This window comes from Canis aureus, chromosome 12, assembly GCF_053574225.1.
Source record: "Canis aureus isolate CA01 chromosome 12, VMU_Caureus_v.1.0, whole genome shotgun sequence".
NCBI classification, from domain to species: Eukaryota; Metazoa; Chordata; class Mammalia; order Carnivora; family Canidae; genus Canis; species Canis aureus.
In genome coordinates, this window is record NC_135622.1 from 44,489,426 (window position 1) to 44,515,753 (window position 26,328).

General features: G+C 52.7%; 2 protein-coding genes across 11 annotated transcripts in view; one reads left to right on the forward strand and one right to left on the reverse strand.

Annotated features, from left to right (window-relative positions):
• The window catches only part of OTOF (otoferlin), a 99,604-nt gene extending 85,472 nt beyond the window's left edge, over positions 1-14,132 (forward strand). For 5 of the 9 annotated variants that reach the window (XM_077843810.1, XM_077843813.1, XM_077843814.1 and 2 more), the window contains 17 exons: positions 917-946; positions 1,356-1,484; positions 3,425-3,491; positions 4,344-4,480; positions 4,604-4,738; positions 5,077-5,214; positions 5,750-5,877; positions 6,000-6,170; positions 7,071-7,231; positions 7,972-8,114; positions 8,495-8,583; positions 10,201-10,299; positions 10,427-10,668; positions 10,772-10,950; positions 11,058-11,158; positions 11,619-11,821; positions 13,152-13,290. In XM_077843810.1, the coding sequence (XP_077699936.1) occupies positions 917-946; positions 1,356-1,484; positions 3,425-3,491; positions 4,344-4,480; positions 4,604-4,738; positions 5,077-5,214; positions 5,750-5,877; positions 6,000-6,170; positions 7,071-7,231; positions 7,972-8,114; positions 8,495-8,583; positions 10,201-10,299; positions 10,427-10,668; positions 10,772-10,950; positions 11,058-11,158; positions 11,619-11,799 (2,130 nt within the window). In that variant the 3' untranslated portion in view covers positions 11,800-11,821; positions 13,152-13,290. Of the gene's footprint in view, positions 1-916; positions 947-1,355; positions 1,485-3,424; positions 3,492-4,343; positions 4,481-4,603; positions 4,739-5,076; positions 5,215-5,749; positions 5,878-5,999; positions 6,171-7,070; positions 7,232-7,971; positions 8,115-8,494; positions 8,584-10,200; positions 10,300-10,426; positions 10,669-10,771; positions 10,951-11,057; positions 11,159-11,618; positions 11,822-13,151 lie in introns of all 9 variants that reach the window. The other 4 variants (XM_077843809.1, XM_077843812.1, XM_077843816.1 and 1 more) reach the window with 1 other exon arrangement.
• An 860-nt stretch (positions 14,133-14,992) lies between these two features.
• The window catches only part of DRC1 (dynein regulatory complex subunit 1), a 37,015-nt gene continuing 25,679 nt past the window's right edge, over positions 14,993-26,328 (reverse strand). For both annotated transcript variants that reach the window (XM_077843819.1, XM_077843820.1), the window contains exons 9-17: positions 25,651-25,785; positions 25,139-25,371; positions 21,648-21,760; positions 20,338-20,427; positions 19,747-19,833; positions 18,153-18,337; positions 16,973-17,113; positions 16,523-16,625; positions 14,993-15,258 (exon numbers count right to left, since the gene is read on the reverse strand). In XM_077843819.1, coding sequence (XP_077699945.1) covers positions 15,202-15,258; positions 16,523-16,625; positions 16,973-17,113; positions 18,153-18,337; positions 19,747-19,833; positions 20,338-20,427; positions 21,648-21,760; positions 25,139-25,371; positions 25,651-25,785 — 1,144 coding nt within the window. In that variant the 3' untranslated portion in view covers positions 14,993-15,201. The remainder of the gene's footprint in view (positions 15,259-16,522; positions 16,626-16,972; positions 17,114-18,152; positions 18,338-19,746; positions 19,834-20,337; positions 20,428-21,647; positions 21,761-25,138; positions 25,372-25,650; positions 25,786-26,328) is intronic.

Sequence of the window (26,328 nt, forward strand, 5' to 3'; positions counted from 1 at the left end):
CAGGGGAGAGCCCCCTAACTTCAGACCATCAGTGAAAAAGATAGAGGACAGCATGAACCTGAGCTTCCCCCTCATCACCCCGGCCCTGGACTCTGGTGGGGATGTTTTCACCAGGGTCCTCTTCAGCTATGCAGTTATCTGTGCATCCACTGAAGTTTTCAGGCTCTTGCCCTAGTAAGGGGGGACAGTAGAGTGGCAGTTGACCTTGTCTAGCTAGCATTAATGAGTTCCTGCTGCATACGGGTCAGCTTCCCTGTCCAACCCTGAATGCCCATTGAAAACATCTGGGAAGTTTTCAGCCATGCAAGTGCCTGGCCCCCACATTCAGACTCAGGAGAGACCTGGAACTGATCATTTGTAACCACCACCCCCGCCCCCCGCCGTGAGTCTATCACGCAGTCAGGGTGGAGAACCACCACCCTCAAAGGGCTGTTGTGGGGGGGACGCCTGGGTGGCTCAGCGGTTTAGTGCCTGCCTTTAGCCCAGGGTATGATCCTGGAGACCTGGGATCGAGTCCCACATCGGGCTCCCTGCATGGAGCCTGCTTCTCCCTCTGCCTGTGTCTCTGCCTCTCTTTCTCTCTATATTTCTCATGAATAAATAAATAAAAATATTTTAAAAAGAAGAAAAAAAAAAAGAAGGGCTGTGGGGAAACATCTATGAAGCAGACCTCTTGCAGGTTCACCAGGCAGTGTGCTCTTGTCAGCGCTAAGTCCACAGAGCACAGGGGCTCCCACAGTGAACATCACCGCATGAACTCCCTCTCTGCTCTCGCTTTATCCTCTCCTCTTCTCTCTTTCCCCTCGTCTCCTCTCCTCTCCTCTCCTCTCCTCTCCTCTCCTGGCTGGGTGGCTGCCTACCACTTCAGGCCCCTGGTGGCTAATTCTGTCCCCATCTCTTTGGTTCCCCTCCACAGACTTCTGATGCTGTCATCAAGGTGGATGTGGTGAGTGTGGGGCCATCTGGGGGCTTTGGGCTTTGCAGTGGCAGAGGATATCAAGCCAAGAGGCCCTGCATCAGGGACTGAGCCACTCCCCAGGCCCTGGATGCTCGGGGTCAGTACCTTCCTCCAAAGAGGCAGAGGGAGAGAACCATTCAGGCAGCAAAGCCCTCGAGAGACAGTTGTGTTCTGGCCAGCAGCTCAAACTGGCAAGTCATGACCCTCTCTGGGCTTGGTACCTTCCTCCACAAAACAGGGCCCTTTGACACTGGTGACCTCAAGGAGCCTCATGGAGTCTAGGGCTTCCCAGAAGTAAATAGTTAAAATAGATGGGGAACCCTTGGATGGCCAGGGCTCAGAGAATGTCCAGGGAGCAGGGCTGTATGCAGGACTCTGGACCTGGCCAACCCTCCAGGCTGACGAGGAGAAGGAGAAGAAAAAGAAGAAGAAGGGCAACGCAGAAGAGCCAGAGGAAGAGGAGCCAGATGAGAGCATGCTGGACTGGTGGTCCAAGTACTTTGCTTCCATCGATACCATGAAGGAGGTGAGGCCTTGGGCTTGGGCTGGGGAGCTGAGAAGGAATAGGGCTGGGGGAGTTGACCCCAACTCCACATCGGCCCCTCTTTCCCATTCCCCACCAGAGCCAGTTCCCCCACTCCATTAACATGAGCTGGGAACAGACTTGTCTCACATCCTTGAAGTTCCAGCTCAGGACCCACCTTTTCCGAGATGGCGGTCCAGTCTACCTTCTCTGCCTAGGCTTTCTCTTGTCTTCACTCATCTTCACTCACTTCACTCACACCACAAACACCTCCTGAGTATATGTGATGAGTCAGACACCATCCTAGGTACTGTGGAGGCCAAAGATAAGTCCATAACCTGCCCTAAGGAGCCCTCATGGACATGTCAGCTGACATAGTGTGATGACAAAGGCAGATCAATGCCTGGGGGAGTCAGAGAAGGCTTCACAGGGAAGGTGACCTTTGAGGAAGAGGAGAAACACGTGCAGAGGCCAAAAGGGAGCAATGATTTCTTAGTAGGACTTGCACCTCTTTATATTGCTTTGTTCTACATATCTCAGCCATCGTGGCTATGGAATGTTCTTCCCCTACTGGATGCATGCAGCTTCTTCTTCCTGAGGCTGATCGCACATTCCAGAAACTGCATTTCTCTTCTTCCACCTCTGACTCTCTCCACCCAGATCAGGGCATTCCCTGCCTTACCGACTGACCAGGAGGGGCTTGTGCCTCAGTAGGACCTGAGCTGATCCAGACACCCTCTCTCCCCAGGTCCTTTCTGTGACCCAGGCTGTGTGATGTTTACTTTCCACATTAGGTTAGCCGGCTAAGCTGCTGTAGCAAGTTAGAGTAGTGTGAACAAGACCGAAACTTCTTTCTTTCTCACATGTCTCAGAGAGTGGTGTTAGGCTGATAGGGGGACATAATGGCGGCAAGCCCCAAGACCCTGCCGCTTGTTGCTGGCATCTGTGTGGTTAGAGGTGGCTCAGCCTCAGGTCCTAATACCAGAGCACAGGAAGGGGTAAAATAGAAGAAGAGGAAGCGTACTCCTTCCCTCTTGAGGGCCCAACCTGGAGGTTGCACATACCATTTCCACTCATGTTGGCCAGAATCTAGACTCCATATCTACACTTAGCTGCAAAGGAGGCTGAGAAATGTAATCTTTAGCTACATGCCTGTGTGTCCAGAAAAGCTTCTAAAGAGCAGGAGGTTGCCTTGAGGGTGGGGGGGTTCCCTAGTCGTACCTTCTCCCACCATCATCTCCTGGATTCAAGCTGCCCAGGCTGGAGCTCCAAGGGGCTGCCTATTGTCTCATCTCTACTCCTGTAATTTGCACAGGTTGCCACCAAGTGGCGCCTTAATGGAAACCCTGAGGTTTGGTTTCCAGCAGGTAGGGTGGACTGTGGGGAAAGAACATTAAAACACATTTTCTGATTCCGTTATACTTGTCTACATTTAAAAAAGTATAATACCACTAAGAATCAACATTAAAAGGCATTTTATTTTTAAATGATATACAATTTAAAGAATCATAAGCTCCTGAGTAGTTAGGCATATCGTACACATCATAAACTTTTTTAACCCACTTTACACAGAGCACATGATGAGTTTGAACCCCAATCAGAAAGTGTTTCTGTTTCCTTTTTTTTTTTTTTAAAGATTTTATTTGTTCATTTGAGAGAGAGAGAGAGCATGAGCCAGGGGTGAAGGGGGCATAGGGGGAGGGGCAGAGGGAGAAGGAGAAGCAGAATCCATACTAAGCCGGGAACCCTATGCAGCACTTGATCCCAGGACCCCGGGGCCATGACCTAAGTCAAGGGCAGACGCTTAACCAACTGAGCCACACAGGTGTCCCAAAAGAGTTTGTTTCTAAGTCCTTAAGACTAGTCTCAGACCGCAGTGTGGGGTCAAAAGACCCCTCCCCAAGAAGCCCACCTTCCCTTCCCTTCACCTCATCTTTTGGCAGCAACTTCGGCAGCAAGAGGTCTCAGGCACTGACTTGGAGGAGAAGGAGGAGGTGGACAACACCGAGGGTGAGCCTGGGACCTGGGTCTCTGCCTCCCCTCCTTCCCCAGAGGGCTGGCTCTCCTGCCCACCACGCCACTATCATCAGTAGCCGCGGCAGCTGCAGGCAGCTATCACCAGCCATCTCTGGGCACCAAGAGCGGGCGTAGGGCCTCAACTAGGGTGGCTTGTGCTTGAACCAGTTCAGCAGCCACAGACATTTAGAGCCACGGAACATCAGAGCTGGAAGGGAGCTCAGAGCTCCAGCATCTTCCAGACCCTTTCCATGGAACACTGATGATAATGGGTCTTCCAAGGGGAAAAGAGGATTCTTTGGTCAAATGGATTAAACAGGTCTTTAGGCACAGGACTTCCCAGTCCTTTAATATACAAACGTGATGATAAGTCTCTAAATGGAAGTTACAATGTAAAAGATTTCCCAGCTTATCTGACCACAATGTACCCTTGCTCCTAAAACATTCCAAGAACATCTACAGCTGGTGTCCCACTGAACGTAGTTTGGGAAATGCTGATATGGAACAGCCCTCTTAATGTGACAGACAAGTAGACTAAGGCCAGAGAGGAGAGTGAGCTGCACGGTGCTGACTCAAGACCCATGTTCCTTCTGTGCTCTACCCTGCCAGAGGGCGTGACAGCAGTCTTCGTACACTGTCCCAGTGTGGCTTTATTGGTGCCCTGCCCCCGTGTGAGGCAGGCATGCCAGGGAGCACTGTCTGCAGCTTACAAATGAGCACACAGAGCCCTGAGAAATTAAATTAACAAAGTAAATTAACAGCGGATCTGGCTCTCCAACCCCGAACTTCCTGCTCCATCACTTCTGCCCCAAACTGACCTGGGCCTCCTTTTCTGGTTCTGGCCAGGCCTGAAGGGACCGATGAAGGTCAAGGAGAAGGCAAAGGCAGCAAAGGAAGAGAAGAAAAAGAGAACCCAGGGCCCCGGCGCCGGCCAGGGGTCTGAAGTCCCTGAGAAGAAGAAACCCAAGATTGATGAGCTGAAGGTGAGGGTCTGGGAACAGACCGACCAGGAGCGTGGGGTCATGCCTGGGGCAGGAAGTGGCAGGTGGGGTGAGATGGAGGCCAGTGGTCATGGCCTGTCCCCCCGACGGCCCGGCCCTGCTCAGGTGTACTCCAAGGAGCTGGAGTCCGAGTTCGACAACTTTGAGGACTGGCTGCACACTTTCAACCTGCTGCGGGGCAAGACGGGAGATGATGAGGACGGCTCCACTGAGGAGGAGCGCATCGTGGGCAGGTTCAAGGTCAGGCGAAGGCCCTGAACCCTGAGCCTCCCCCCCACCAGCTCTTCTCCCCACCCCAAGCCCCAAGCCCCAAGCCCAGGGCTGACAGTCAAGTGGAACTGTTAGCTATACTGATTAGCAAAATACGAAAATATTTCTGTGCTGATTATAAAAGAGCATCTGCCCTGAGTGTCCCACCTCCAACATTGCCCTGGCCACTCCCTCCAGAACCCCCAGACCTCCCTCTGACGCAAGTGGCTGAAGGGTTAGGACCCTGAGCAGCAGGGTGCTGTTTTGAATGCACCCCTGCCGTGCCTATGGGAACTGAACTGCACCCTGACTGCCTTGCCTTGCCCCAGGGCTCCCTCTGCGTGTACAAAGTGCCACTCCCAGAGGATGTGTCCCGGGAAGCCGGCTACGACCCCACCTATGGCATGTTCCAGGGCATTCCCAGTAATGACCCCATCAATGTGCTGGTCCGAGTCTATGTGGTCAGGGTAAGACTCCCCCCTCAGATCTCTCCCCACAGTCTCCCAGGCCCCTTATGCAGGAGGAGCTAAAGCAGTGGCAAAGTGACAGCCCCAACTGAGAGACACCAGGAAGGTCATCTGATCTAGTTCCCACCTTTTTCTTTTTTAAGATTTTATTTATTTATTTGAGAGAGAGAGAAGGAAAGGGAGAGAGCATGAGTAGAGGGGGGAGCAGAGGGGGAAGGAGAAGCAGGCTTCCCTCCAGAGCAGGGAGACCCATGCGGGGCCCAAGGCCGGGACCCTGGGATCATGACCTGGGCCGTAGCCAGCGGCTTAACCCACTGAGCCACCCAGGCGCCTCAGTTCCCACCTTTTATAGAGGAGGAAGCCAAGACCTGAGACAGGCAGTGTGACTTGCCCAGGGTCCCGCAGCAAGTCTCCCGTCTCTGGTTCAGCGCTCCCACCCTTTGCCATCATGGGACCATCAGGGAGGGCGCGAGGGCACTGGAAGGTGAGCTGGGTGTGTGGGGAGCCTGCTCAGGAGCACCTGCCCCCATCCCAGGCCACGGACCTGCACCCCGCAGACATCAACGGCAAAGCAGACCCCTACATCGCCATCCGGCTGGGCAAGACAGACATCCGGGACAAGGAGAACTACATCTCTAAGCAGCTCAACCCTGTCTTTGGGAAGTAAGACCCCCTGGTGTCCCACATGCCGCCCCTCCTGCCCACCCCGCTTCCCCAGCCGGCCCTCCACCCACCCCACCCAGCCCCGCCCTTCCGCCTTCCTGACCCCACCCCTACCCCGCCAGGTCCTTTGACATTGAGGCCTCCTTCCCCATGGAATCCATGCTGACGGTGGCCGTGTACGACTGGGACCTGGTCGGCACCGACGACCTCATTGGGGAAACCAAGATTGACCTGGAAAACCGCTTCTACAGCAAGCACCGCGCCACCTGCGGCATCGCCCAGACCTACTCCATGTGCGTGGGGCGGAGCGGAGACGGGGGCGGGGCGAGGGCGGGGAGGGAGCGGGGTGGGGCGGAGACGGGGGCGGGGCGGGCGGAGGTGAGGCGGGGCGAGGGCAGGGATAGGGCGGGGCGGAGACGGGGCGGGGTGGGGCGGAGACGGGGGCGGGGCGGGCGGAGGTGAGGCGGGGCGAGGGCAGGGATGGGCGGGGCAGGAGGGGGTGGGTGGGATGGGGAGGACGGGGGCGGGCGGGGCGGAGCGGGCACGAGGGGGCGGGCCGAGGACGAAGATGGGCGGGGCGAGGGCGGGGCACGACTGGGGCGGGGCCGGAGGTGGGGCCGGGCCGGGCCTGGGCGCTTCTGCAGTGTCTTGTCTCTGAAAACAAGATTCAGGGATTGTGATTTGGGAAGGTGGCTCTATTATGGTTTCTGCCCCAGGCCAGGCCTCCTTCCATGGATTGTAAGACGAGGCGAGAGCCAGAGGATTCCGGGCCAGAGGAGGCAGGGCAAGGAGAGAACAGTGGGCTGGGAGGAGAGGTGGCGCTGCTATGCAAAATCCACTGGGGACCTGGCCAGCCTCTGCACTGACAGGCTGTGTGAATCTGGTCACATCCCTAACCTCTCTCGTTATCAGCGTCTTCATGGAAGTCTTTGAAGTACCGGAGGAAAGGGCATAGTTGGGAATGGGCTGGGCTGCATTGGGGGACGCTGAAAGCTCATCCTTGAGACACTGGGCATATGAGGCTGGGGCCTGGGGTAGGAAGGAGCAGCCCCCAGCAACCCTATCTCAGGTGGGGCCCACATGCTGACTCAAGGCAGCAGCCAATTTAAGGGAACTGGTTGGAACCAGTTACCGCCTGGGGATGGGCCCAGCCCCACCCTGAGCCCGACGAAGCCTGTGTGCCCCTCCCACAGACATGGCTACAATATCTGGCGGGACCCCATGAAGCCCAGCCAGATTCTGACCCGTCTCTGCAAGGAGGGCAAAGTGGATGGCCCCCACTTTGGGCCCCCCGGGAGAGTGAAAGTGTCCAACCGCGTCTTCACTGGGCCCTCCGAGATCGAGGACGAGAATGGTAATAGGGCACTGGACACAGCCACGGGGCCTCAGAGGCCAAGAGGAACCCACACATCCCTGGGGCAGGATCTTGAGGTCTAGACTGGAGTCTCTTTAGACCGTCTGCCCATCAGCCTAGAGTCCCATTCCTGTCTGCCCAGCCTCTGCCCTTCCACCCCATCCTACAGGGCACCTGCCCACTTGTTGTCTTCTTTCTCCATCTCAGAATTCCTGTGGGGTAGGATGGTTCTCCCCATTCTGCAGAGAAAGAGAAAGACACTGAGACCCAAAGTGTTTCAGTGACTTGCCCAAGGTCACATGGCTTTTCAGAGGCAGAATGAGAGGTGGGCCCAGATCCCTCTGACTCCAAGCCCTGGGCTCTCACCACTCCTTTGCCCACATGGCACTTCCCAGAGAATAGGGAGGCATGTGTGCTGTGGAACCCTTGCTGGCCACCTTCAGGATGCTGGGCCAAGAGGTGGATTCTTGCCGTCCTCGCCCTCACAGCCTAGCAGGATTCTCTAGTCAGGTTTCCCAGGCAGAGCAAACCCAAAAACCCAGTCTCTCTGGGCCCTGTGGGGCAGCTGAGAACTTGGGCAAGCCAACTGTCCCCCTGTGCCTCAGTTTCCCCAATAGTAAAAAGGAGATGGGGTGGACAGGTGATGGCTCAGGGGCCTCTTTGTGCCCCTAAGTCTAGCCCAGCACAGGTTTCTTATTCTACTGAGGCTGTGTGTGCAACTGACCCACCGGCACCCGCAGGTCAGAGGAAGCCCACAGAAGAGCACGTGGCACTGTCTGCCCTAAGGCACTGGGAGGACATCCCCCGTGTGGGCTGCCGCCTCGTGCCTGAACATGTGGAGACTCGGCCGCTGCTCAACCCTGACAAGCCAGGCATCGAGCAGGTGACACTTACCTGGCTTAGATCTGAGGTTCTTTGGTATCTGGGATCAGGGTGTCCCCACCTGAGCCCATAAAAATGGATCCTCATACTGTTTGCCACATCCCCAAAAGCCTGGCAGGCACTTCCCCACCATGGCCCTTCGCAGCAACTCTGGTGGCATGCGTCTTTGCTCTAAGTGAGAGTCACATCAGCTCAGGTGCAGCCCTCAGGGGCCTCCCTTAGAAGCTGTGATTGGCTATTGGTGATGTCATAGGAACTCTGGCATCCAAGGATGAAAATTGATGAACTGGGTCCTGAGGGAACAAAGGTTGGTGGGGGGTAGCTGGCATTCCGGGGCAGGGGGAGTCCATTGGGAGACCTGCCATGCCCCCTCTTCCGCAGGGCCGCCTGGAGCTGTGGGTGGATATGTTCCCCATGGACATGCCAGCACCCGGCACACCACTGGACATCTCCCCTCGGAAGCCCAAGAAGTGAGCTTCTGGGGCCCAGCACCATTGCCTTCCCCTCCCCACCCCTCCCACCTCTCCATGACCTTCCTTCCTGTAGGGGCCCCAGACTCAGATCACCCACATCACCGTGGTCAGTGGTGCTTCCCCTGTGGCCTTGTGGGGGGAACATAGCAACCCATGGAGAGAGCAGTGGGGGCTGCCCTGGGTGGGTCCCCTTTTCCGAGGCGGAGCCACACCCCCAGTGTGCCCTGGGTGAGGCGTGAGGAGATGTGCACTCATCAGCACCGCCCAGTGGACTTTCATCCTCCCAGCGGCACTACCCCGGAGCCTGCTCTGTTGGCCCCACTCCAGGCTGTCATTAACTCTGCCAGGTTTTATTTAAAACCCCTGTGGAGGAGATAGGCAGGAGTGAGTGCCCAGAAAGGGGTTGGGGAGGCGGGGGGTAGAGTGGAAAGAGGACCAGAGGCAAACAGCCTGCCTCTCCCACTTGGCCCTGGCCAGGTCACACGGCCTCCCGGGTCCTCGGCTTTCCCATCTGTAAAGTGACAGAATGGTGTTGCTGCCAGTTCTGACACCTGCGGTGCCTGGAACCAGGGCCTGGATAGGGAAGTGCCACAGGTCCCACACTCAGAGCGGCCCCATGTTTATTTCAAGATGGCAATATCTAAATTCTTAATTTTTAAAAAGATTTTATTTATTTATTCCATAGAGGTCGTGAGCACACAAGCAGGGGGAGGGGCAGAGGGAGAGGGAGAAGCAGACTCCCCACTGAGCAGGGAGCCCTATGTGGGGCTTGATCTCAGGGTCCTGGGATCATGACCTGAGCCGAAAGCAGAGGCTTAACTGACTGAGCCATCCAGTGCCCCTAAATTCTTAATTTTTAAATAAGGGGTCCCACATTTCCATTTTGTACTGGGTCCTGCAAATTAGCAAATTCTGCCTGGAATTACCTCCAGGTCTGTCATGAGTGTGCTGTCCCAGGGCTGGCCACTAGTGGACACTTCACCCCATGGTGTAATCGGGGACTCAGGGTAAACTTGGGAATGCCATGGACCACATGCCAAGTAACGTGGGGGGGAGGTGACTCAACCTCACTCCGAATGGTTGAAATGTAACCACCGATTTATAATAACAAGTACACTTCAAGTGGAAAAATCCTCTTCAAGGACAAAGACATAAAGGAAACCAGATTCCTTGGGAGTCCACTGCCAGCTGCTGGGCTTAAATACACATTTGTGTTAGAACTGAAGTGCCTTCTGGCCTCTGGAGACCGAGATTGAGCTCAGCCACCCCCCAATAGCGGCCCTGCCCCTCCGGAGCTGGGTCAGCCTCCCTGTCTAGGGGTGTGCTCTGGGTCCTGGCGTGTCAGCCAGACAGGCTTCCCCTGGGCCCTCCTGACAGCAGCCAGGCTGGCTGGTGACCCTGTCTCCCTCGCCCAGGGCCCCAACATCCCCCTGTTCCCTCAGCTCCCCCTCCTTGCCCCCTTCCCTGAATCGTCTCTCTCCACCCCAATCTGGGCCAGGACCTCATGCTCACCTTGAGTCCCCAGGACTCCCCTTGGTGACCTGCCCTATATATGCCCAAGACCCTGGGACAGCCCCTACCCCCAGATTGTGAGCCAGCCTCTCCCCTGCCCAGGTACGAGCTCCGGGTCATCGTGTGGAACACGGACGAGGTGGTCCTGGAGGACGATGACTTCTTTACTGGGGAGAAGTCCAGCGACATTTTTGTGCGGGGGTGGGTGAGGGCCCCTGACAGGGTTGGGGGGCCCTGGGCTGGGAGAGCCCACCTTTCTGGGGGCAGGAGAAGAGGGAAGGGGCCCCCTGCAGGTGGCCACAGGTCTGGAGCTGATGGCCCCTGGCAGGTGGCTGAAGGGCCAGCAGGAGGACAAGCAGGACACGGATGTCCACTATCACTCCCTCACCGGCGAGGGCAACTTCAACTGGCGCTACCTGTTCCCCTTCGACTATCTGGCCGCCGAGGAAAAGATTGTCATCTCCAAGAAGGAGTCCATGTTCTCCTGGGACGAGACGGAGTACAAGATCCCCGCGCGGCTCACCTTGCAGATCTGGGACGCCGACCACTTCTCCGCGGACGATTTCCTGGGTGCAGGGCTGGGGAACGGAGGGGGCGGGCAGGGGGAGCCCACCCTGGGGGCGGGGGGTCCACCGGGCCCGGCCTGTCAGAGCTGACTCCAGGGCTGCCACAGGGGCCATCGAGCTGGACCTGAACCGGTTCCCCCGGGGCGCGAAGACAGCCAAGCAGTGCACCATGGAGATGGCCACGGGGGAGGTGGACGTGCCCCTGGTTTCCATCTTCAAGCAGAAGCGCGTCAAAGGCTGGTGGCCGCTCCTGGCCCGCGATGAGAATGATGAGTTCGAGCTCACGGTGGGGACCGCCACTGCTTGGGCAGAGGGCAGGCCTGGGCCCGGCTAGGGCGCGGAGGGTCCCGGCGCCTGGCCTGAGCGCCGAGATCCTTCTGTTCCTTTCTGCAGGGCAAGGTGGAGGCAGAGTTGCATCTCCTGACAGCCGAGGAGGCAGAGAAGAACCCCGTGGGCCTGGCCCGCAATGAACCTGACCCCCTAGAGAAACCCAAGTGAGTGTGCTGCCGGCCTGGCCCCCCTGCCACGCTGATCCCTGGGGCCACTGGAACAGGAAGGGGCAGCAAGAACCTTCTGGACTTCTCGCTCCCGCTCTGCAAGCACCTCTGTGTTCTCTATCTCTCTCTGGGTGGGGGAGCCTCTTCCCCTGTCTGCTCCCCACCGGAATCCACCCCTCCCTCTGAACCAAAGCACGGGCTACTTTTTCAGGAAAGCAGCCCCTCTCCCAGGGAAGGCCCGTGTCACAGAGCTGAATGCTTTTCCTAGTTTTAGCCCACACAGCTGCGGTGGTGGAATGTGGGGCCCCAGGCAGCCCTGAGGGCGGGGAGGTGCCCAGAGGTGCACACGCTCAGCCCAAGGTCGCCCCAACCCGTTGCGAGGCCCCTGCCATATCCTGAGCCTTCTTCATCCTCTGTGTCCTTTCTCCACGCTGCCTCTGCCCTCTTGCTGCTCTAGGCGGCCAGACACGAGCTTCATCTGGTTCTTGAACCCTCTCAAGTCTGCCCGCTACTTCTTGTGGCACACATACCGCTGGCTGCTCCTCAAACTGCTGCTGCTCATGCTGCTGCTCCTCCTCCTCGCCCTCTTCCTCTACTCTGTGCCCGGCTACCTGGTCAAGAAGATCCTGGGGGCCTGAGCCTGGCTTCCTCCTGGCTCTGGTACTCCTCACTTCTTCCTCTGGACCTAGGGCTGATGAGCTGGGCAGCATGTGGCACACACACACGTGCACACGCGATGCCCCCCCCACACACACACACACGTGTACACGTGCACACACGGCAATTTTCAAACAAAGCAACCTGCCTAAGGTCACCTAGCTGATTAGAGCTAAGACCCAGCCTAGGTTTTCAAGTTGCCAACCCAGGATCCTTGGCATGACGCTACTTGCTGTCCTTGTGACAGGCTGACTCTAACCCAGTGCTGTTGGCAGAAAGCAGTTGACATGTGGACAGGGGATGGGGAAGGGTTTGGCTGGGAGTAGCCAGCAAGACCTCACTGGTTCCCACCAGCCCCCATCTCCCAACCCAGAGCCGTTTTCTGTCGTGCAGGCCAGTAAGGAACCCTGTCCAGTTCCCATAGCTTAGCGGCCAACATCTGCTGACCAGGCAATATCTGCTGAGCAGCTGGGGGCCTAGCAGAGCATGTGCACTTTGTCTCCTTCCCCTTTACCAACCCCAGAGGCAGAGTCCACTATTAACCCCACTGTGTAAGTACAGAAACTGAGGCTCAAACGGGAGCCTGACTTGCTCATCACCACCAGGCCTGGAAACCAGGTGCCCTGAGTGGGAGCCCCACTGTGCCCTGAGCCTGGCTCTGGAGGGCATGGTCTGTGTCCTCTGCGGGGCCAGTGGGACAGGAGCTTGAAAAAAAATCTATTCAGTACTTGAATTTTATATCTTGACATCTTATAAAACCTACTGTCTTTGTAAACATGAACACCAGAGGGGATTGCTTAGCAAGCACCTCTTGGCCGGAAGGCTGTGCAGAAGATAGAGCAGCAAGGGGCGTGCATCCCACGGAGGCTCCTCAGACCCTGGGCAGGGTGCGGTGGGCATAGATGCTCATGTTCATCACAGAGGGGGAGAGGCTGAGAGACACTGGTTTCACAGAGACAACACGGGGCGGCCCCAGAGCACCCACGGGGAGCTGCTGAACAGAGGAGCTTCCCAGGGATCAGCACTGTGGGCAGTGCGGCGGCTGCCTCTCAGTAGTGAACAGCCACGGCCACCAGTGTCCAGGTGGAGGCTGGACGGCCGCCCAGCTGCCAGAAAGCCCTCTAGGGCCTTGGGAGGAGACCAAGGGTGCCAGAGGATCCCACAAAGAGCCTAAACCTGGTGCTTAAGAAAGGGGTCCACACCCGGTTCCAGCACTCTCACTACTTTTGGAACCCAGGCTGTGACAGGGCATGTTGGGGGTCTTGAAGAGCCGAGGGCATGGGGTGCCCTGGGAGAGGCCCATTGCCTGACCGCATCCCCTCCCCACCCCCAGCCGGCCTGACACAGCCTTTGTCTGGTTCCTCAACCCCCTCAAGTCCATCAAGTACCTCATCTGCACGCGATACAAGTGGCTCATCATCAAGATCGTGCTGGCGCTGCTGGGGCTGCTTATGCTTGCCCTCTTCCTCTACAGCCTCCCCGGCTACATGGTCAAGAAGCTCCTCGGGGCCTGAAGCCCCACGGCCTGGCTGCCGCTCCTCTCCTGGGCCTGGGCCTTTGTCCCTCCTCTCGTGTGGACTTTCCAGTCTCCCTGGGGAGCCTGGGAAGCCCAGTGTCCACCCTTGTGGCCTCAAGTCCCGGAAGCCTGCCTCCTGCTTGCTGGGCTGGCGACCCCATCCCTCTCCTCCTCCACCCCAAGCCTGTTGCTGGCCCTGTCCCACTCAGCTGGTCCCCGCCTGGTGGGTGAGAAGGGTGGGCAGGAGTGGGGGTCTGTCCCTTAAGCCACCCCAGATCCTCCCTTAGGTTTTCCCGTGGAGGAGTCAAGGTTTAATAGAATTAACTGAGAATCCTGTCATGGGCCAGTGCCCAGAGCTATAAAAAGAATGAATAAGCAAAAAGCATCACCCTCCCTCCTCAACAGAATCTTGTGAGGGCAGTCAGACCACCAGTCCTTATTCTGTAAATGAGGGCCAGATCCTTCCTGCTAAGGCGTGGAGGTGGCCGCTTCTGCCCTGCTGCCCTCCAGAGTGGCTCCTCCTCCTGCCCAAGGAGCCATCATGGTGGGTGCACAAGCCTCGGCCCTGCCCTGCCTGTGGGTTTTTATCGCTTCCCAGAGCTTCCTCTGCCTGGTCCAGTGCTCAGAAGCTTAGATGAGGAGCAGTGAGAGTGAAAACCCTGTGCCCACCCGCCCTGCCAGGCCCTCATTTGAGGCCAGGCCAGGAGGTGGTACTTGCAGTGAGAGCCTGGTTTCTGTTGGCTGTTGTTCCTTTCGTGAGTGGTGATTTTTCTCTTAATAAAATAAATTAAACACTGAGCTGACAAGTCTGCATTTGGCCAAGTTGGGGGACCAGTATAGGGGCCCAGAGTTTGTGAGCTCTCTGAGGTTGGCAAACTCATCACTAGCTGGACCCTTCTGGCTTTTCCCCTTTGAATAGCCTCGTGGCCCAAGATTCAAGAAGGGCCTAAGGCATGGGGCCACTTGCTCAGGCTGGCCACGAGAAGAGCCTTACACTAAACCAGGTGGAACCGGGGACCCCAGAAGCTTAACAAAAGGGTCCTGCAGGCCCAAGGACAGTCTGAAGGCTTAAGACCCTACAGGAGCCTAGAGCACTTGGGTGGCTCAGTTGGTTAAGTATCCAACTTTTTTTTTTTTTAAGATTTTATTTATTTATTCATAGAGACACAGCTAGAGAGAGAGAGGCAGAGACATAGGCAGAGGGAGAAGCAGGCACCATGCAGGGAGCCTGATGTGGGACTCAATCCCGGGTCTCCAGGATCACGCCCTGGGCTGAAGATGGCACTAAACCACTAAGCCACCAGGGCTGCCCAGCATCCAACTCTTTATCTCAGCTCAGGTCTTGACCTCAAAGAGTCGTGAGTTCAAGCCCCACACTGAGCTCCACAATGGATGTGGAGCCTACTTAAAAAAACAACAACAAAAAAGATCCTGCAAGAGCCCCAAAAGCTCCAGCCTCCGCTCACAGACTCCTCTCACAGCTAACTGCCCCCAAATGCAAGAGGGGAGTCCCATGCCACGGGCCCAGGTCCAATCCCACAGTGACAGGCCTATTGTCCTACCACAATCTGAGGTGGGGAAAAAGTCCCCTCATGACATGAGGTGGAGTCATGGGCCAGCATTTCACTGGACCTTAGCTCTTTGAAGAGATTCAGCCACAACTTTTTAAAGACTTTAATCATGACTGCAGGATACAGGTCACCCCTTCTATGGCCTTATTTTGACAGGCCTGATCATAGCAGCTCTGGGAAATCCAGAGTGGGCCCAGGCAGCTCCCCGGGTGACACGTGCCAGCTTCGGCTCTAGCACCAACACCAATGCCAGTGCCAGCATTCACCTTAACACAGCAGCCTTTTGTGGCCCAGCTCTATTTTGTGGGTACTCGGAACACCTGAGTTGGTGGAACTTGCAGTTCGGAGTTTATCTGGAAGAGAAAAAGGAAAGGTCATTACATTTTCCTGGGGCCCTCCTTCTTCATGACCTCTGGGGGCAGGTGCACATGTTGGCTCTCCTAAGGGCTCTAAATCTCTGCAAGTATTTCTTCCCAAGGGCTTCCAGATGCTGGGGGAAAGCCCACAGTCTGCCTCCCTTTAGAAGAGAAGTCCTAAAGCTTTTCGTATGGCTTCTGCTCCAGCCAGCTAACCTTTGGTAATGTTCTTAACCTTCTGCTCTGAGCCACTCTCTTAAATCCTCCCTCCCCCCCTCACCTGTGCATCCCATCACCAGTCTAGCCCTCCCCCTCCCTCCCCCCCCCATCTTCTTGTACACAGCAGCGTGGACAAAAGCACGGACCACATAGTCCTCTAATGTGTATCACAGGCCAACAGGCCATCACGACACCAAGGCTTACCACATCCTCTGCTCAGGTGTGGCCTGGGGCCTGAGACCATGGTGGGGCCACATTCTCAGTTCCGGGGCTTGTGGCTGGCCTCAGTCACCTCTCACACACACCGCTGGTGAGGAGAACCTACCCTCAGCCCAGTGTGTTAAGGCTGTCCTGGCCCAGGGCTTCAGCATCATGTAAAAGATTCTACACTAGCAGAGCAGAGCCACCAACTGTGTTATGAGTGGATTCTAATCTTTGGAGCAGAGGCAGTGAGATTTCCTCTCCTGCAGGCCATGGGAACAGTTGCCCCAACCACACTGGAGTGGGCAAGAATGGGGGCCAGCAAATATCTATCCCAGTTGGCGCCTCCTCTCACCGTGTTACATCCCAGGCCGGACAACCTGGGTCAGTAATATGGGAAGAGCCCAGGGCTCTGGGCATGTCACAGAGTCACCCAGTCTTGGTTCTCCTTTTTGGGAGAATCATCTATGCCCTATTGACCTCACAGAGGGGTTGTTAAGACAAAGAAGAAATTTCATAAGGAAGGGTTCTGTGGGCTATGAAGCCATCGCGGGCTTTGCCACTGCTTCCAAGAATAGTCCAACAAGCAGCTTGTGCCAAAGACCATGGGTATGAAAGGGGCACTCTCACAGCCCAAACATCTCAGAGAAGGCTTTAGGATTGTCCATTCCCTTGCCCAATAATTCTGTCCCAACCTCAGGTATGACTGTTGATACTTTATGTCACACCTCAATGCTCCCTTGCTTCTGGTGAGGGAAGAGACTCATTTCCTAATATCAGCTCCAGCCCCACTGCCTCCCTTGGCCGCCTGCCTACCGTCCTTGGAGGGTCCATCACCCACCTTGGAATCTAGATACTGTTGAAGCAGCATCTGGAGCTCTGTGTTCTGCTGCTCCAGAGAGTTGTTTTCTATCAGCAGCTTGGCCCTCTGGGTCAGGATGAGGCTTTGGGTGGAAAAATCAGTTAGAGGCTCATTGAATCCTGCATCCTCTGCCAAGTAGGGACCAGGATCTCTGTGTTTCTGGTCTGTTTAGAGGTGGAAGAGGATTCCAGAAGCCTGACCCCAGAGCAACCTCCCTGCCCAAAACAAACCAGGCTAGCAGGAACAGAATAGGAAGCCAGAGGACCAGCCACCCAACAATACCACATGCCCCTTCAACAGGACCTTTCCCTCCAAAGGCAGCTTTTCTCTCCAAGTCAGGGAGGTGGCAAACTGGCCACTGCAAGCAGAATCCTCCTCCACCAACTGGCTGGGCCCCTCCTTCTCCTGGGCTATGACATGCACACTCACTGATACTTCTCCAAAGCTGTGTACAGAGCGTCCCAGAGGTTCTGCGTGGTGTCAGAGATAACTGTGGTCAGGGCCTCCCAATACTCAGAGTCCTTCGAGTCATCTCGCACATGCTTCAACTTCACTGGTGCCCGGGAGTCCCTGAAGGTTAAGAGCAACAGTATCATCATCGCCACCTGGCACCCCCCAGGTCCCCACGTGGGGCTAGTCACAGTGCCTGTCCCTCACAGACTCTGCTTCTCCACCAGTCACCTTCCCACTCAGCTTCGTGAGTCTACCGGCTTATGGCCAATTCTCAGAAAGTGCACATGACTGCCCTCAGCATTCCTGACTCCTGGTGCCATTGTCGCCTTTGTCATCCCCTTTCTCTCAGTCAGTTTACCTCACTGAGTTTATATCCCGCTACTATGCCCAGTTCTTTCACTAATGCATCCAAAACACCTCTCAGAATTCGGCATCCCCTCAAGGATAGCCTTGATCCAGGATATCATCAACTCCACCAGGACAAACCTTTCAGCTGCTCTCCTGTATCTGGCATCACCGCCCCCTCCCCACCACCAAAGGGATCTTTGCAAAATGCAAGCCCAACCATGGCGCCTCCACTGCTTAAAACCATGCTCTGGCTCCGGGCCACTAAAGGACAAAGACAAAGATCTTGGGCACGGCGAGCAAGACTCTCCTTGCCTGGCTCCCCTGCCCACTGGTCTCACTTCCCAGGGAAGACCCTGACACTAGCCACACCTCTCTGCCACGATTCTGGAATATACCAGGCCTTTCCCCATACTGTGACACCCTGAAGTGCCCTTTCCTCCCACTTAATCCACCCAGGAAAACCCAGTTTGGGTGCCTAAACCCCTCTCGGACATGCCAGATGGGGAAGTCACTGCCTCTCCCAAGTGACGTGACACCTTGTTATGCTCTGCCCATTTTCTGATAACCAAGCGCTCCAGGGCCCACACCCAGCAGACCCCAGTGACTGTTGAATGAATGATGAATGAGAAAATCACTTCTACGCCTATTTCTTTCCTTCATGTCCACTTGTCCCCCGATTCCTCCAGCCCTCCCGAGGACCAGCCTCTCCTCCCCACCCAGGTTCCTGTCCTGCAACCTCCACACTCAGACTATAGCATCTGCATGGCCTCTGCCCAGCCCGCTTCAAGCAAGCCCTCCAGCACCACACCTGGGCTTCTTCAGACCCATGACAAAGGCCTCCAGGATCTTGAGGACATCGTTGGGGTGGATGAGCATGGGAGAAGGGGGATGCTCCTTCTCTTCTGCCTCCCCTTCCCCAAGGCTTTCCTCCTTCTGTTCCTCAAGGTCTCTTTTCTCTCCTGGCTCCAGTGCCGACATCAGGCTTGTTTGCTCCTGTGGGGGTGACAGATGCCAAGGTAAACCAATGTCATCAGTTTCTTACGTATCCTTCCAAAGAAATACTATGTCCCTACAAGCAACGCCTTCCCTCCCGTTGTCACAGGAATGATGCTCTACGACACACACAGTTCTGCACTTTACATGTTTCACAATAAACCTTAGGGATGTTTTCGCATAAATACGTAAAGAACTTTTTTGTTTTTGTTTTTTTTACCGGTGCATAGTATTCCACTATGTAGATTCACCACAGCTCCTAAGAGCAGGAGGTTTGGCTTGTTCCCCTGAACAATGAATTCTTTCACGATGGAATTGTAGATTGTTTTCAATCTTCTCCCACTTCTAGCAATGCTGCAACCAATGAGCTACAATAAACACATCCTTTCAAATGTATTGAGACATAGCTGCAGAGTGAAATCCTAGGAGAACTGCAGGGTATAGAGTACATGGTGAAGTCATCCATAGGGACGCTGCAACATTTGGCTCTCACAGCAGCAACTTAGGAGCCTGTCTGGTTCCCACGCTTCGGCCAATCACTATGTGCTATCAACTCGCACAGTCTTGCCAATGTGACAGTTGCACATGGAATTTGGACAGTTTTAATTTGCACTTCTCTTATTAAAAGAAACCTGGTTATCTTTTCATACGTTTAAAAGTTATTCGTACTGTCTCTTGTAGGAGATTTTTGTTTGTATTCCTTGTCCAAGTTGTTGGTCTTTTTCTTATTGGTTTATATTAGTTCTTTGTATATTAAAGAAATAGGCCTTTAACTGTGGTATGAATTTAAGATGTTTCCTCTCCCAGTTGTCATCTGTATCTTAACTTTGCTTATAGTGATTTTTGCCTCACAAGGTTTATTTGTTTGGTTTTTAATGTAGTCAAATAGATCCTATTTTTCCCCTTTATAGCTTCTGGGTTTTATTCACCCAGCCAGTTCTTTTTGGAAGCATATCAGGATACTCCCCCTGGAGCCAGCATTGCTAAACATATTTTTTAATCCAAGTTTTTAATTAAAATTTTATAAAATAGTTAACATGATATCTTCTTCAGAATAGTTCATTACAATCAAGATAGGTATTGCAGATGGGTCCTGCTTGGCAGGAAAGTGGTAAGGATCAAAATATTCAGAACGTGGTGGGCCCAGGACTCCTAGGGGCTGAGATCAGGCTTTGAGGAAGGGCCCAGGAAAAGATGCCTCGGGGCCTTAGTATGAGAACAGCCTCTCCTCCCCAACCTTTCTTCCCCTTGCAAATAGAAAAAGTAACAATAAAATAGGAAATGCTAAGTTCACTTTCTTTGACATAAAACCCTCACTATTTCTCCAGAAGTATTATGCAAAGGCAGCAATGCCCTCTGGGGGCTTTCAGAATTTCAAATGCTCTCTTTTTTATTGCACTTCACATTACCTGACTGGAGGGTGAATGATAAACTCGGTATCTGAGGAAGAAGTTCACCAGTTTATATAAGTCGTCCTCACTTTCAATTCCAAGGGCCTAGGGGAAAATAGGAGAATTGCTCAAACATCACAGACTTCTTCCGAGAGTTAAGAGACCCTCACCTCCTAAGAGCAGGAGGTTGGCTTGTTCCCCTGAACATCCCCAGCACCTGCCATGGCCCAGAGTGAGGCCGCTCAACACCTGGGAAGTGCAGTGAGATCATATCCTAGCAGAGAAACAATGCTTGGAGTCAGGAACAGCTCCACACAGGTCTGGTGGGTATGGGAATGCTAGAATAGGCTGGACATACATCCAGGTTTCAGGGTATCGGGAAGAATCTAGAGTCTGAGATCTGGGCCATGAGAGAGAAGCTGGTAGAGGAAGGGTCAGGGCTGGGAGACAGCTAAACGACTCTGTGGCCAATTTGTGACATGGAGAACAAGGTGACAGAGAACCCAGGGAAACCAGGAAGACCTACATCTACTCCCAGGGCCAAGGCAATGTTGGAAAAACAGAGGAGGCTGGCTTAGAATGAGGCCAACTCAGCCCAGTGGGACTCACTGAGAAGATGGCGTCCAACTTCAGCAGATAGCATTCGTTCTTCTCCAGGGGAAGGAGAAGGCTCAGCAGCTTGCTCTCTATGAGGAAACCCTGAGAAGGAAGATGACATCTCTAGTCAGAGACAGGTTTCAGAAACGAGTGCTGGGCTGCAGCCTACCTCTGTCTAACTAGCCCGCGATGACCCTGCAGAGCAGGACCCCACAAAGCAGAGACTTTCAGCAGCAGGGCCTCCAGAGGAAGTCCTTCCTGGGATGCCCAAGGGCCCTTCCTGGGGATAGAGCCAATGCTCGTCATGGATTTAGTTTCCCTACCTCCAAAAGGTGCTGGCTCACCTCACCCACAAGCCACTGGGTAAACACCTGAGTTCCCCAGAGCAGCCCAGATCCAACTCAGTCACAGATCCCTGCCTGTGCAATGTCATTTCACTCATAGGCTAGCCCTCAAATATCATCAAACAGGGCAGCAGGCACTGAGTTTGGAGGGAGGCGTGGAGGGTGAGGGACACATCATATCACAACACAGTGCACATGGGGGGCGGATGGGAAGACTGAGCGCCCGGCACCCACTCCAAGCTGGGAACTCCTGGGGGAGGTCAGCATGGAGGGGTGGCCACTGGCAGCAAGCCTGCAAATAGAGAGAGGAACACCTGCCTGCTGCCTCTCTCAGCAGGAGCTGCCCTCAGTGGCAAGAGCCAGCTCCTGGCCAAAGAAAACTCTCAAAGGGGTGAGGGGCTGCCAGCCCTTGCTGCACCTCCTCTACACATCTCAGAAACGCAGGATCTAAGTAAACACCACTTGTGTTCCTATAACACCCCAACTCCCAGCTGAGCCAGCTCCAGTGTCTTTACACTAAATCTAGTGGGTTTTGCTAATATACAGTACAGATACCCAAAGCCTCACACCCCCAGAGTAATCACAGATTGAGCTCCCAGAATAAGGCCATGTCAGCTGTGGCCACACTACTGGGCAGGTGGGTTCACAGAGGTGAGACTGGCACCTCTTCTCTTGCAGAATGGGCTTCTTTAAAAACTAATAATAATTAGCAGGAGCCCGTGGGCCAATTTGGCCCACACCCTGCTGACCCACTAAGGGATGACCCATTTGACAGCTGTGGGCTGCTCTGAGGCAGGGTCTCTCTGTGAGGGATCCCTGTTCTGCTGCTGAATGCCTGGGCACTCCCTGCCTCCAGGCTACATCTGGCCTGGCCAGACGTAGCAGCAGCAGCAGCAGCACACAAGAAGCAAGGACAGAGAGTTTGCAAAGCCACCAGCCAGAAGTCCCTCTGGCACAGCCCCACGCAGCTGGCCTCACCGACTCGTCACACAGGAGCATCAGGATCTTTCTGGTAGTTTTTGCGGAAATTTGCTTCGGCAGGTCAAGGTAAGACTCTGCTTCTGAGGCAGCCTCCTCGGTCTCTTCCTCTTCTGCAGACAGGGCAAAGAAAAGAGAGTGGGAGGGAAAAAGAAAATTATTGTTTGGCTCTGTTGACTTTGAGCAACAGTCAAAGGGCTTTCCTTGAGAAAATTTACCTCTTAAAAAGCCTCCTTAAGGCCCTATGGAGTCTCCTCAGCTGAAGAAAGCCAAGTACGTGGGGAAAACAGGGAGGCTGGGGGTCGGACTGGAGAGGAGGATGAGAAATCTGCCATTCTAGGATATTTCGCTGGTCAAAATTTCATCTCCTTGCCAACAACACACTCAAAATCTGGCCATGGCCAGGAAGTGGAAGGGAGAGGATGAACCTATTTATTCTCACTTTAGAAAAATCTAGCACTTCTAGCTACATGCTTTCTAAACCAGCAGCAGATCAGAAGCAGCCAACTAAACTGTGTACCAAGTGGTAGCCTCACTTCTCAGCAAGAGCTGTTGACTAATAGCAGAGCTGAACATTTTCTTGACTAAAATTAGAAATTTAAAGATGTGGGGATACCTGGGTGGCTCAGCAGTTTAACGGCTGCCTTCAGCCCAGGGCGTGATCCTGGGGCCCTGGGATCGAGTCCCACATCAGGCTCCCTGCATGGAGCCTGCTTCTCCCTCTGCCTGTGTCCCTGCCTCTCTCTCTCTCATGAATAAATAAATAAATAAAATATTTAAAAAAAAAGAAATTTAAAGATGTTTTATACTATACATTTCCTCATCTGAAAATAGTTATAAAAAATCATTGTACTACCAGGTTTTACTAGTTGTTCAAAAGATAAAATGAGATCATATAAATGAAGATATTTTGAAAAGTACAAGATACCATCCTGCTGGTGGAAATACATAATGGTCCCATCCTTATGGAGCAATATCCAGCAAAATTACAGAGGCATTTACCCTTTGATCCAGCAATCCTACTTTTAAGGGTCTATCCCAACAATTCGCCAGGAAAAATATACAAACACGAATGCATAGAGCTATTTATTGCAGCAATGTTTGTAAGAGCAAAAACAAACAAACAAAAACCTGTAAATATCCCAAGTAGCCACCAACAAACACTATCCGAAAACGTTGTAGCATGGCCACACAACAGAATACCAAATAAAAATAGCATGAAGAATATTCCTTCTCACTGCTATAGACTGATCTCCAGGATACTTTGTAAGTGAAAAAAACAAGATGGAGAAAAGCATATGCTCTCATTTTAGAAGGAGGTCTATATATACAAATATATATACACATTTGTTTTTAAAAGCAATGGAAAGATAAACTGTACATTATTAAATAGTTACCCATAGGAGAGGGATAAAATAGAATGGAGAGGATAAGACTACACTTCCACCAATATACCTTGTTTTGTACATTTGGCTTTGGAAACGTAATTATTTTACATAACTATAAAACAAAATTAAATTGTAAAAATCAATGCCTAACAATCAAAAGTAAAACAAACAAAAAGATCTAAATATGTATTCAGTTGGTGACATAACCAAATAGAAACTATTCTCTTTTTTTTTTTTCAAAGATTTTATTTATTTATTCATGAGAAACACAGAGAGAGAGGCAGAGACAAAGGCAGAGGGAGAAGCAGGCTCCCTGTGGGGAGCCCAATGTGGGACTCAATCCCAGGACCCCTGAGCCAAAGGCAGACACTCAATCACTGAGCCATTCAGGTGCCCCAAATAGAAACTATTCCAAGTGACTTTAAAAGACACCAATCTGGGGAAGCCTAGGTGACTCACTTGGTTAAGCATCTGACTCTTGGTTTCAACTCAGGTCATGATCTCACGGTCATGAGATGGAGCCCCAAGCCCTGCGTCCAACTCTGTGCTTAGCACAGGGTCTGCTTGTCCCTCCCCTTCTGCTCCTCCTCTGGTGTACTCTCTTCCTCTCTCTCTCTCAAATAAATAAATAAAATCCATAAATGAATGAATGAATGAATGAATGAATGAATGACAGCAATCTGTGTGTACATCCCTAGTGGAATGTACCCTAAGAGTAAAATGAACTTCAGAAAGGTTTAAACATTTTTTAGTAATCATTTATTAATGACAGGTTGATATTTTATTCTGCAACTGTTCTGTGGTTCTGGGAAAAGCAATGAATAATAATCTTGAAATGCACCAAGATTTTCAAGTTAGGAGAGAGGAGATATACTTTGATAAGGTTAAGTAAAACCTCTGGCATTCTGATGATTAGGAAGTGTTAGGATAAACACATGATTTATTTTTTCATGAAAATGTAATTCTACACACTATACTCATCCACTAGGAAGGCCTAGAAACTGACCCATCCCCAACAATGAGCACTCCAGCTCCCAGACTATGGTTTCAAAATACCATTCGCTATTTAAAAGGACTAGGTTTTCTTGACCTTGAGAAATGGCTGATTACAGACTTGAAGCAGGAAACATATAAGATTGGAACATCTGTTCATTCTGGAAACCCAGGAAACTATCAGCGACTACTAAGGTTGTATCGAAAGGACCCAGAAGCCAACATGAAGAGACTCTCATTGGCCAAAAATGGGACAATTAGAGTATCAGTAAGGTTAATAAGTGCAGTAAACTGAAACACATCAAACTTGTTTAAATACAATGTGTTCATAATGATATTTTTAAAAGATTGATTGATTGATTTGAAAGAGGTGGGGGTGGATGCAGGGAGAGACTCAAGCAGATTCTGTGCTGAGCACAGAGCTCCATGCAGGGCTCGATCTCACAACACTGAGACGACAACCTGAGCCGAAACTGAGAGACGGATGCTTAACCAACTGCATCACTGATGTGCCCCATGATATTTGTTTTATAAAATGTCACTGGTCATCTTTAGAAGATGCTAGAGACCATCCCATTTATTTTGAAAACTAGTAGATAGAGAAAGAACAGCATCTATCCTGTTTTTCCTACATGAAGTGTGTCTCAGGGTAACAAATAGCTGATGAGGGGGAAGATTCTCTTTTCAGAAGTGTTCCAGCTAATAAATGAAGACATGTGATAGAATTTAGAATATCACCATTTTGCAACCCCTAAGGCAATTAATGGATCTTAGACAATGACTACCAGTGGTTGCTAACCTCACAAAAAGAGAGACAACCAACCTGACATTAGTTTATCCCAATGGAGGTACACAACAATGTACTTAGCAAAACTAAACTGAACCAGAATTTGATCAAGTTTCTAGATCAAACTACCAGATTATAATACAGGGAAGAGGATAAAGCTATAAATTATATTAGACAGTTAAAAGCCATGACTATGGACCTCCCAGCTACCAGACCTCTTCCCCCTTCTCTGGACTTCAGTTTGCTCATCTTTGAAATGAATGGGTTGCCACAGTGGTCTTACGGGCCCCCAGCCCCCAGGTCTAGGACATCATTTCAGTCACCTGTTTGCATCAGCACCTCTTCTAATATTTGTGTGGCAGACTTCTGCTGCTGCTGAGATATAGGTCCCACATTCCTCAGGAACCAGAAATCAGGCACCGTCCATGGGAGTCCCAGATGATGGGTATGGATGATCCTGTCTACATCAAAGGCTCTACTTATCAGTTCCTTTGCCTCCTCTTCATTCATCAGCCAAATCTCCCGAAACTGCTTTTCATCGATAAGAGCAAAATGCCTGTGATGGAGAGTTGCTCAGCATGGCCTGGGGACCCTGGGGGCCTGGCCAGGGTCCCCTCCATTAGCAGTAGGGCAAGAACTGAGGTGGAGCTGTGGTGCATCCCGGGTCTGGCCTCCAGGCCTCACCTATGACAGGCTGAAGGCCATCCCCACATATCTCAAGAAAAGGCAGATGACATGCAAGTAAAGGGGCGGAGAAGACAGCACAAAGGACTCTTAGGGTCTGGGCTCACCTCTATTTAGGGCATGAGCCTTGGGACCCAGGTCCCTAAAATACCTCATGGCTTTCTGTAGCTCCTTGAATTGCATCACAAGGCGTTTGTAGTCAGAGGTTAGTGACTGGTTCTCCTCCTGGAACTGCTTGATCTGTTTGGCGTATTTTGATCTCAGATTGTTAAGGGTATCATGTAGGCTGTGGAGCAGAGGGGGAAAGAGTTCTTCTGTCGCTGAACAGAAGCTGTGGTGTATGTTCCTCTCAGGTACTTCACACCATTCTACAGAACGGTGGGTCAGGTTTGTGCAGGTGCAGAAAACCCTCCCATTTATTTCCAAAACCAGGCTGCTCCAATTGTGATGGAAAGGAAAGGAAGGCCACGGGAGGTAAGGGTGTCGTCCAGAATTAAACTCATTTACAACAGTCCAGAAGCCCTGAGCCACAGGAAAGGCCGTCTCCTCCTCAGGAGCGTGACTGAATCTCCCCCAACACACTATCTGTGACCGTGTCCCTACTGAGTGCCACCTCACATATTTAAAGAGCGAATCTCAACTATCTCACTGCTGTGAATTGGATGTTCATTTCACTTCTAATACAAGGAAAATAGAAAGGAAAAAATGAAAACTTGACCCCACAAGTCTATGATATATACTGTTCAGGAGTCCGATAGCTCATTCATTCACTCCCTCATTCATCAAACATGGAAGGTCTCTTGTGTGTCTGGGCTATGTTTGAATACAG